At 41.3% G+C, this 10964-nt stretch overlaps 1 protein-coding gene across 2 annotated transcripts; it reads left to right on the forward strand.

The window, feature by feature from the left end:
• Window positions 1-38: 38 nt before the first annotated feature.
• On the forward strand, window positions 39-10200 carry Yem (yemanuclein). 2 transcript variants are annotated; one of them, XM_077408839.1, is made up of 12 exons: window positions 39-436; window positions 3470-3592; window positions 3662-3763; window positions 3838-4104; window positions 4182-4356; window positions 4451-4877; window positions 4972-5133; window positions 5294-5374; window positions 5643-5678; window positions 6172-6288; window positions 6376-6555; window positions 7278-10200. In XM_077408839.1, the coding sequence occupies exons 1-12, from the start codon at window positions 242-244 to the stop codon at window positions 8503-8505; spliced, it is 3093 nt and encodes a 1030-aa protein (XP_077264965.1). In that variant the 5' UTR covers window positions 39-241; the 3' UTR covers window positions 8506-10200. The 2 variants fall into 2 exon arrangements, with proteins under 2 accessions (XP_077264965.1, XP_077264968.1); XM_077408842.1 differs by lacking the exon at window positions 5643-5678.
• Window positions 10201-10964: the final 764 nt, after the last annotated feature.

The following is a 10964-nucleotide window of genomic DNA, read 5'->3' on the forward strand; positions in this document are numbered from 1 at the left end:
CGCGGCGGCGCGTCCGTGGCGCACTCTAAAAACAGTCGTGCGCCGAAGATGGCGACGTGTGAGCGGCGGCGTTCGCGCGGTGTTTAATCGAGGACTGAAGAGTCGAGCGAGGAGAGCGGAGGAGAGAGCGAGAAAGAGAGCGGTGAGGTGAGGAGGTGTGTATCATGTTGCCGCGGTCGCAGGTCGCAGGGCCCGCAGTGTTTCCGTGATCCGCGTTAGGCTCGGTGCAAATGTAAAAGGAATGTCAGAGGCGAAACGGGTGCCCCTGCAGACCCTGGAGTTCCCGGAGCCCCTGGGCCACGCGACGAAGAAGGAGAAAAAGGGGAACATGGGCAAGCAGCTCGCGCCCTCCTTCCGCTTCGCGCTCACCCTGCCCGAGTCAAACGAGAAGACATGCCCGGAGATCAACTACGCGCAGCTCCTCAAGTCGGCGGAGGTGAGTCCTACGCGCTACGCGCGATTAACCCGTTCCCGCCGCCCCCCCTTTCCCCGGCGGGAGGGGAAAACAAAAGGCCGTATGTCAAGCTGTCGTGTCACACACGCGAAACATACGGAAAAATGAGAGCGAGCGAGCGAGCGAGCGAGGGAGAGAGAGCGCGAGTGAGAGCGAGAGAGAAAGAGTGTATGCGTGTGCACGAACGCGAGGGGAAGGGAGCATCCGGCATAGAGAATTAAGACAAGACGGAACGTGGGTGTCCATCGACGGGACGTCGACGTCGGCGTTGAGGAGACGCGAGGGAATCCTCGACGAGGTGGCCGCGCGATTCAGTCACGCGGCTGGCTGGACGTCGACGCCGCGCGCGCGCGTCGGAATTTCGTTTGCGTATAAGGATCGGCGAACGAGACGGGCGAGAACGGTTCCTTGATCGATTCGCGGTCCTTCGGCCGCGTCGGGATCCACGCCGCGCGTTGTCAACGTCATCGGCGCGCTGTCACGAAGCGGACGCCGCGCCGCGCCGCCAGGCAGGGCAAATTCGCGCTTCGCGCTTCCAAAGGCGCGCGTCGTTCTCTTTTTCTCTTAATTGGGAGAGACGACGCGTCGTCCTTAATGCGCGTCCCTCCTGCTGCCTCGCGTAAAACGTCTGTACGAGAGTTGCCATTTGCCATTGCGCGACCGTCCGGCGTTTCATCCTTTTCTCTCTCTCGCTCTCCCTCTTTCTCTCCCAGTCCCCTCGAAGAAGGGAAAGAGACGCACATACGGCGGCCGGCGATGCCTTATTCGTGTGTGCAGCGTCTGTTTCGCAAGCCACGTATACTTCGTCCGGCGGGCGGCGGGTCTCGATGCACGGGGGAGAACCGGAGAACTGGGAGAAGGATACGCGGAAAACGCGGCCGGCGAGAGGGAGAGAGAGAGAGAGAAATAGCGCGCGACACACACCACACACGGCGCGAACGTGTGTGTGGCGCACGGAACGGAGGTCTCTTATTTCACGCGCGCGCGAGAGAGCGTGTGCTGCGGGCTCTCCTTTCTGAATTGTAGATCGATGCCGATGCACCGGAGTGAGGAGAGAGAGATTCGTGACCGCCGACACGTATCGCGTTATCGAATGCCCCCGCTCGAGACGCGTGTCACGCGCGCTCGCGCCTCCCATTCTTCCCCCTTCCCCCTTCCCCCTTCCCCGCGATACGAGCGGATAATCATTCAAATAAATAAACTCTCAATCTAATCTAATCTAATCTGATCTGTCTCTTTCCTCCCCGATGACCGGCGAGCAATTGGCGACCAGGTCAGTTTGTCGGTGGAAAAACGCGACGCTGGGATCCGAGATCCATCTTTTTTTTTTTTCTATCTCACGCAAATAAATCGGATTTTACGGGTATTATCGGACGTTACATAAAATGTTTTATGTTCGTCGTCGCGCCACTTGCAATCGTGCTTCGCGGTTTGACGGGACAGGAGGCCAGAGAGCGATAAATCGTCTCTACGAAATGTTCGCGAAAGGTCCGCTTCTTCCCTCTTCGTTTAGATCGCTCTTCTGCGGGCTCTGCGGCCCCCCGCGCCGCTTTATTTCCATCCATGGCCGCGCTGCTGCGTGCAATTTGCAGCTTTGTTTTGGTCGCGCACGTGTTTCGAAAACGTGGCACGATTTCGCCGGCGAATCAAATTTCGAAGTAGCAAGGGAGGAGGGGGACGCACACTTTCAAACGTTGCAACGCAAGATCGCGATCTACCGTTCACGGGATTATTCAACGTGGTTTAAGTAAGCGGAATAATAGACATTTATTCTCTCCTCGTCTAATATGCTTACGTTTGATAAGTTTTTTTATGTTTTTAACTTTTTTTTCGTATTATTTCGCTATTTCGACCATATGGCTATCGCGCTCGCACTCTTCTCTCTCATTCAATTTTACTTCGAATGGTTTTAATTCATCAAGCGAGAAAATCTCGTTTCGCGTTACTGGCTATATATATATATATATATTTATTTATTAAGAATTCCGATAATAACCGCGAGAGCGGTGGAGCAACGTGAGAAAAAGCGATACCGTGCAGATTCGCGCGTTATATCTCGCTGATTAATTGAGTAGCTACGTGAACGATTAACAAGGCTATGATTCGTTCGAGAGGCGTTTGCGTAGGGATAAAAAAAAAAGAGAGTGACCGATCGTCGATCGTCAATAACCGCGTCGCAGGCAGGATCAATCGCTCGATTCGGCGTCCCTTCGATAGGGGAACAGGAGACTGGAGGAGGTGATTCGCGACGCGACGCAAAGGAAAGAGTGCGAAATCGCGAGGACGACGCTCTGGCCGCTTTATGCGCTCCTGATATCGGTGGATCACGTTCAGCACCCTTTCAGAGTCGATTCCATCCATTCCAGAGTTCCCACCAGTTCCCACACGCCGCTTCTATATATTCTTCGACTTTTATCTCCTTTAATTATCTTCGCTGCTGAGAATGTGATAATAATCCTGCGAAAACCTGTCTCGGAAAAGAAACAAAACTAAAATTGTAATTTTCGATGAACAATAATGTAAATTAAACTACGGATTTCTTGCTGGTCTTTTTAATTTGAAAAATTGCTATCTACTGTATGTAGAGACATTATAGTGACTCATAGTTGAGTCATTAAATAGGCTTTAGCAATTTGACAAATAATGTAGATATATTCGCATGTCGTGATAAAATTATGCGTTTCGTATTCTACGCGTGAAAAAAGATAGTGCTGGAATAGAGTTTCACTAATGAATTTGATGAATATATTGTAAAAAAGCCTCTGCCAATTGCGAAACATCTCCGATCATTATCGACGATACATTTAAACCGGATTCGAAAGCGTATGTATGTACGGGTATGGTCTATTCTCTCCGATCGATCTAAATTTTTTATAAATTAGTGAAAGAGGTGCGTAGAGCGAAGCGAAATAAAGGGCGATTTGATTGTGGATTATTAGGTCGATTCGCGCGAACAAGAGACGTTTCGATGCATATTCGATCGAGTGATTGCAAATTAATCTATTTACTTTGCAGAAAAAACGAAGGAAAGAACAGAAGAGGGGAGATGAGAATGCGACCAATGGACTGGACCCGTTCGACGATGACGATGACGAGGATAAGCTTAAAGACATGGCGAGACGATTCGAGGCGAAATATGTACGTTGATGTTAAAGCTGATCTTTGATATGACATTGACCAACGCTTAATTATTTCCCGTTGCCTTAGGGAACATCTACAATGGGAAAGAAAAGGCACAAGTATGATGAGTACGTGGATTTGGGCGCAGGATATGATGAAAACGACTCCTTCATCGATAATACTGATGCTGTACGTCAAGTTTCTCTTTTTGTGGAAGAATATCCTCGAAGATTTTTTATGTAATCCCGATATTTTGTCAACAGTATGATGAAATTGTGCCCGAAGAGATGACCACGGCGCACGGGGGCTTCTATATTAATTGCGGAGCTCTCGAGTTTAGAGCAGCCGATAGACGTTCGTTAGTCCATAACAATAATAATAATAATAACAATAGCGACGACGAGGAGAGTAGTGAGAGTAGCGAAGAGGATACCGAAGATGTAGATAGTCCTAAAAGAGTAGATAAACGTACCATTAGCTCCTCGGATGACGATGAGACGGAGGATATTACTGGTGATAACCCGCGAAAAGTAATTGATTTTTTAAATGTACGATATTGTTTGTTTTATCTCCGTATGGTACTCTATAATTTAATGTCTATCGACAGAGACGGAAAATCGAAGAAAATACCGAGAAGAAAGTTAATCATGAGAATAGCAAAAAGAGAAAAAAGCAGCAAAATCATCAGACGCAGGACGCACAACAACAAAATTCTCAACAGGATCTGGATCTTTTGAGACGGAAGGAGAAGAATGAGACGACAGATGCTGAGGGAGGTACAGGTAATATCTCCCACTTTCTTCATCGTGTTGAGTTGTTAAAAATATTTATAATTTTGATTTACGCGTTATTTGTGGAATAATCTTGCAATTTTAGCCTCGGAAGATCAAGAGGAGAAGAAAAAGTCTGATAAACCGGAGAAAAATAAAATAAGTGAGAAAAAGTTCGATATCAAAAAGTTCGAGAAGAAATCGTCCAATAGTAATGGGTATGACGCGAAGAAGATAGATCTAAAGAGATTAGGTGCTAAAGACAACATCGCCGATGCGATAGAAAGCGTCGTCAATGCAGCTCGAGGAATCGAAGATGAGTCGAGTCGCGATACAACAGATTCGGGGAAATCTCGTGCTTGCCTTTACGTTGAATCCGACGGGGAGGAAATGGAGAATAAAGAAGCGTCTTTGCCCGAGAATCTACCCGAGGATATAAAAGAGATAGTGAATAAATTAAAGATTCAAGCGGAAAATAGCAAAGACGGCAAGAGCAAGTTCTTCAATAGCGCAGTTAACGAAGTGCTCTTTACGTAAGTTTGAGTCATAAATTCCTTAAATTGTAAATTATACAAATTTATACAAATCGTGAAAATTATTCTTTAAGATCTGTTACTTTTATTACAGTTTAGAGAAGAAACTGCGGTTGTTGAATTCGCCTAGCATAAGATTACAAACCTACGGACATCTAGTACGATTTTTACCTTGTAGTAAAATTACTCTTCTCAGCAGGGCTAAGAAACTTTATTTGAAAGACGCCGAACACAGAGTAAACGAACCGATGCAAAAGTAAGATAGTGGTTTTAGCAATTGTGTGCGCGCGCGCACATATATATATATATATATATATAAGAAACTAATTTTTTTATATATTTATTTATAATATATAAATTATCTCTCTTGATCTTTGAAAGTTCTGGGTTTGACAGAGTTTGTCAACACTTTACAGATTAAAGGCGCTCATCGACAATGTTATGCCATCAGTTATGGACAAATATATGAAGGAATGTCAGAAAGTTACCGATGAAAAGTGAGTAACTTTATTATATATCGTATGTATTAGTGGTTTGATATGTCGCAGCTTTTAGTCTTGATTTTTGCGACACTCCACTTCTGCTCTTTAATAATATATATAGATTATGCTTTAATTCTATTTAATAATAAATTGTTAATTTTTTATAATATTAAACACAGTTGAATAAAAAAGAATCCAGTTTGCCAGAGAACGCGATAATACATATAAAACTACAGTTTATAATTTTTTGAATATAAACTTATTGTAATTTTTTATTTCTCAGTCCTCAATTATACTGGGAGATATATCGGTACTGTTGGTAAGGCGCCCCTCGTAAGAGGAACTCCTTTCTATTCTCGCCTCTTCGACTGCTCTTTCTCTTTCCTCTCTTTTTCTACTGCCTTCAATCTTTTCCTTCGAATCTATTCATGCTTACATGCTTTTGCTTTTTCAATTACTACCAACATTCATACGATCAATTATGTTTGCGTATAGAAGAAAAAACATTCTATTATTTAGCGTGGTCATTATTCTTCATCTATTATTGAAAAAGCAGAGGAAGATGGGGGGCTTTTTATCATCAGTATCAGTGTTTAGTTTATCACTGAAATCATCTTTTGTGTCAAACAAGAAAACTACGCATTTGACCTGGGACACAATTCGATTTGACTATGTACCATTATTATTAAAAGAGAGATTAAAATCGCGGAATTCTGTCGCATCAAATGCTGATCATCATTCTTTGTCATCGCGATATCATGAATCTTCGTAATATTATCTTTATCCGAACGTAATTGATTGATCGATTTCAGGGGTTTCGAGGGATTCCCTGCAGACGAAGAGAGCAGCGATGAAGCTGATGGTTCGTCGAAAAACACAGAAAAGCCGAAAATACCACGAAAACGATTTCCATGGACTGACGAAGCAAAGTGCGTTATTAATCAAAGCTATGTCATTCATGTGCAACTTGAATTTGCATTCACACACACATATATATATGTAAATCTCAATTTTAGGAAACTCGTTCTTGAAATTGCAAACGCCAGGAGACATTATTTCAAAATTCTCAGAACAAGAAAGGAGAGTATGGAATCGTTTGTTGCTACTTTCATGGATACGAGTGTCTTACCATTGTGGCCGCCTGGATGCGTACGATTGCAAACTTTGCTGAAATATGCTAGTCCCGTTGAACCTGTGTAAGTACTATATTATGCTGTTAATATATTACGTTATATTCTTTTGTTGACCCTGTCTACAAGCGTGTTACAAGAAAACTTTCGCTATTTTGTGCTTTGCTTCGTGCATGAAATTCGTTCCCTATTATGGTTTTTTCTATTTTCACTAAAATGAAAGGAGTGCGTGTCTGAAAGTTAGGATCAAGATCCTTGAAGATTGATTTAATTTCTTTGCGAATTGTGGTCAAGAAATCTGAAATCCGTTGTCGTCACGTGACTATGTCAGAAAGTTAATTGATCGCTTCATCGCTTCATCGCTTGATTATTGTATGTTTTAGGAAGGTGTAATGGATTAATACTGATTTCTACTTCTTCGCTCGAAACATTAACGGATTCCTAGAAAAAAAGTCATATTCTACGAAAGTGATGCTCAATTTAACGCATTTATAGATATAACAAGATTATGAGATTATAATATTAACTTGTACGCAAATGTTTAATGTCAATGTTAATTTGTTTTCCGAATGCTTTTTTAGTTTTTTGTACATGCAACAATTGCTTCAAATATTTTAGTTAGCATACATTCTTTCTTTGTTATTACTATTAAATGCACACAGATAATTAACTTTACACTTTTGTTTCTTACTATATACGGCTTGCCTTCTTCCTATCTTATATTTACACATTTCTTTGATGTCGGTATTCATGTGCTGCTTTATATTAATGGATTATTATGATTTTAGCATTAAGAAGAAGATGAAGAAACCAAAAGAAATGGTCACTGCAAACAACGTTACCACGTCTGCTAATACTCAAGTTAGTAATATTGTTGTGAAGAACGAAACGACAAATACGAATAATCTTCCGTCTCAAGAAAATGAGAAGACAAACACGAATGTATCTAAAGTTCAGATTGGCGAAAATTCGGCGAATTTTGCAAGTCAAGCGACAGCGAAGTCTAATGATGTCAATACCGATAAGAAGCAACATAGTAATAAATATAAAGACAAGCATACCGAGAATAGTGCGGGCCAGCAGCAGGAATGCGCCGCAGTCTCCATTAATAATTTTACAGTTGGTAAAATTTCTGTAGTACCTACATCACAACTGATGGCTCAAAAGCCAGTTAAGAGTCACGTTGAGAAATTTAATTTCATGGATCTAACGAACAGTTCTTTATCCATAACACGTGTTGATTATGACAAATTAACGGCAAAGATAAATGAAGCGATAGAGGATAGAGTTTCTATCACAGCATGTCCGGAACCTGTGAGCCATTCTAAAACGAACGAAATTTCCCAAGCTGGACATCATTCCGTATATAGACAAGATACTTCCTATTCAGCACAGGCCTTGAAACACAGGTACTTGCAGGAGAATACAGACGTTAAATGCGAAAAGAAATTGGATGACAAAGATGTCGACGCAATGGTAAACAAAGCTGACAAGAAGGAGAAGAAACGAGAGCGGTGTGTGGAAGTCAAGCTTAAATCGTCGCACGATCAAAAGAAAAGAAAAAAAGATCACAAGATGATTGAGCAACAGATAGGGCCTAACCAAGACGTAGTGCCTATGCCACAGCAAACGACCCTTTCGAAGGAGGAACAGGAACAAAGGCAAAACGAGGAAACAATTGCTGCGACTAATTTCCTCAGTCAGATCATCAATGACGATTCCTCGCCGCGAGGATTAACTGATAAACGGAAAGACGGCTTCATTACGGATGATACTTTAGGAAACACAGTACAACCAACAGAACAGGAAAAGGATGTCCAGATGGTAATGAGGTCGTTGAAGGAGTTGCAGGAATTACAAGAGATGAAATTCTCCCCTAATAATTCGCCGGTCGGTGGTACCATACAAAAGCCTGGTAAATCGAACGCGCAGTATGTTACTTATCAGGAGGATTATCAACGATTGTATCTCAAGAAGGAGGATAAAATGAGGTCTAAGGAAGAAGCACAATGGTAGAAACGACGTACGTTATCGTCCGTTTTGAAGCTTTACTTTTCTTGGGAACGGTAGTGACGATCAGCTATTATTTACGAGAGATAATAGGCGGGACTCTCGATATTTATATAATTTACGTTTTGTTTCATATGAACAATCGAGCGAAGGCTGATGGAAAAACTTCTTCCACTTATATGACGCCACTATTGGTGAAATAAAAGGCGTGCAGCTGTCGAATATAGGTTTATAGCGATCATACTGTGTATGTCGTATAAGGATTTCTAAATATTTTCAAACAGAATCCGCCAAATTATGTACATACATTATAAATTCGCTAGTGGTAGTTTCGGTCGTATGTGTACAGAATAAGTATATAAATTATGAAATTCTAGGGTACTCAAAAGATGTGGATACACGAGTGAACAAGCGAATGACGAACGCAAAATTGAATTTTCTTTCTATACCAACTTTGTCGAGATAAATGTAAATTAAATTTTGTTTATATTTACCGTGCAGATACATTTCTAGAGCTTTAATAACGAAAATTCGCTCTCCATTCATTTGTCCGGTGTATGCATATTTTAATAAGTATTTGTAAATAAGTGAGCAGCGTCCAATCGCTCCGTGAATTGGGGTGGTCTACTCCGTAGATTGGGTGTTCTACAAGAATTTTATTTGCATTTATTTGACGAGTCGCCTGTGATTTTTTTATTGTGATTTTGCCCCTTATTCGGTATTTAATACTTTCGGTTACATACGTGTGATATTTTGTTTTAATCATAAACGCAAGCATTAAATGCTTTCTTTTTTTTTTTATATAAATAACGTCACAATGTGGGACGAATGGACTATTGATGTCAGTATATAACCTTTGCTTTATATTTTCTGATATATATTTTTTTCTTGACCATCCTATGTCACAGAGCGAGAAAAAGATGTCTTGTGTACTGTTCCTCCTTGTGTTTCGGTTGTCATCATTATCGTAATGTATGTACGCAAATGAAAAATGAGAATAATTAATTTGATATACATATTAATTTATCGAAATTGCATTACTGCCTTCCATGAATACGATTTGTCACAGGTCATTATAATTATAACGGATTGCACGATTCGTCATAGCTAATTATAGTTATAAACGGATTGCAGAGTGAAATTAGTATGTGAAACTGCGGATATCTGATACGCGTGTTATTTTGTTGGAGCAAAAAGTCACGATACTTCCATTGTACATTATCGGGTCGGATATTTCTTTTGTCGTACATCACAATAAAATGTACCTTCAATGCTTCGTAGTGTTGGAGGAGGGAGTGCGATCAACACTAGAGAGAGAATTATCATTAGCTCAAGAAGGTACGTGCGAGCATCCGTTGCTTTCTCGACTTGCAAATTTGTGTGGCTTTGTATGTGGCTTGACTGAATAGTAGACACGTTAGATAGTGCGGAGAGGAAGCGAGTGCGAGAGGACGCGTGAAAGATAAGAGAGAAAAAGGTGTCCGGAGACAGCGAGAGTGCGCGAGAATGCGAGAGAGCGAGAGAGACGACTAGAATATTTTTGAAACGCATAAAGATGACTAGTGTATTATATACCGTATACCCACCCCCTTCCCCTATTTTATCCCTATGATACTTAGAATACGGTTAAAAGAACGTCTTGTACAATTCCGCATTGAGAATTTTCACTAAGACGACTTAAAATATAAGTTTTGAATATTTTTTACAAAAGCTATACGATTTTTACCCTCTAATTCCGCATCGTGCAATCGCGTCGCGTCGTTTTTACTCCCAAGACTCCCCTTTCGCCTATATGATCTGTGCAGATTTACTGATAGATACAGTACGAGAAAAGATCCAACGCCGTCATGAATAGCGTGTACGACAGGAACGAGATTTCTGAAATTTTACAGAAGGCTCGCATATTACCGATATTCGCGATCGCGTTCAGTTATACTATACTGACTTACCAGAATTTTCCGGATGCAAGTTTAACGTATTGTCATAAAATATGAAATGCATCATTGTTAGATATATGTTAAAAGCATTTGTACAGGTTCGAACAATCCACTCGTACTCGGAATCTAGCAATCTTTTCTCAGTCATCTTGTCAATTTCCTCTCTATTGTCACACGAGAAAACTTTAATTTTATCATTATAATTTTTTATTATAATTTATATTTTATCATTACAATTTTGGTCATAATTCAGCATCTCGGATAGTAATGACGTCATTTTTTTTCGATTGCTACTTAAAGATTCGAGGCAATTTCAGCTCGTGAAATAAAAAGAACGGAAAACGCGTTTTGTTCTTTCGAAATCGCAAGATTTCAAGCGAAATTTACGAAGCGTGTCGGAAACAACAAAGCGTTTGTCTTTTATACTCTAATTATCGAATTATCTTTATCAGCTTCCGAGACATCCGGTCGACCTCGCTTCTATTCTTATCGCCCGATATCGCTCATCATGTATCATGTCATCATCGC

Source organism: Temnothorax americanus, unplaced genomic scaffold (genome assembly GCF_048541705.1).
Source record: "Temnothorax americanus isolate GAGA-0224 unplaced genomic scaffold, ASM4854170v1 Scaffold25, whole genome shotgun sequence".
Classification (NCBI taxonomy): domain Eukaryota; kingdom Metazoa; phylum Arthropoda; class Insecta; order Hymenoptera; family Formicidae; genus Temnothorax; species Temnothorax americanus.

Excerpts from the sequence above, each read along its gene's own strand:
- Yem (XM_077408839.1), top strand. The coding sequence starts at position 242 with ATGTCAGAGGCGAAACGGGTGCCCCTGCAGACCCTGGAGTTCCCGGAG. Across the intron at positions 5,375-5,642 it reads CAGAAAGTTACCGATGAAAA|TCCTCAATTATACTGGGAGA; the intron begins GTGAGTAACTTT and ends TTTATTTCTCAG. Across the intron at positions 6,289-6,375 it reads CCATGGACTGACGAAGCAAA|GAAACTCGTTCTTGAAATTG; the intron begins GTGCGTTATTAA and ends TCTCAATTTTAG.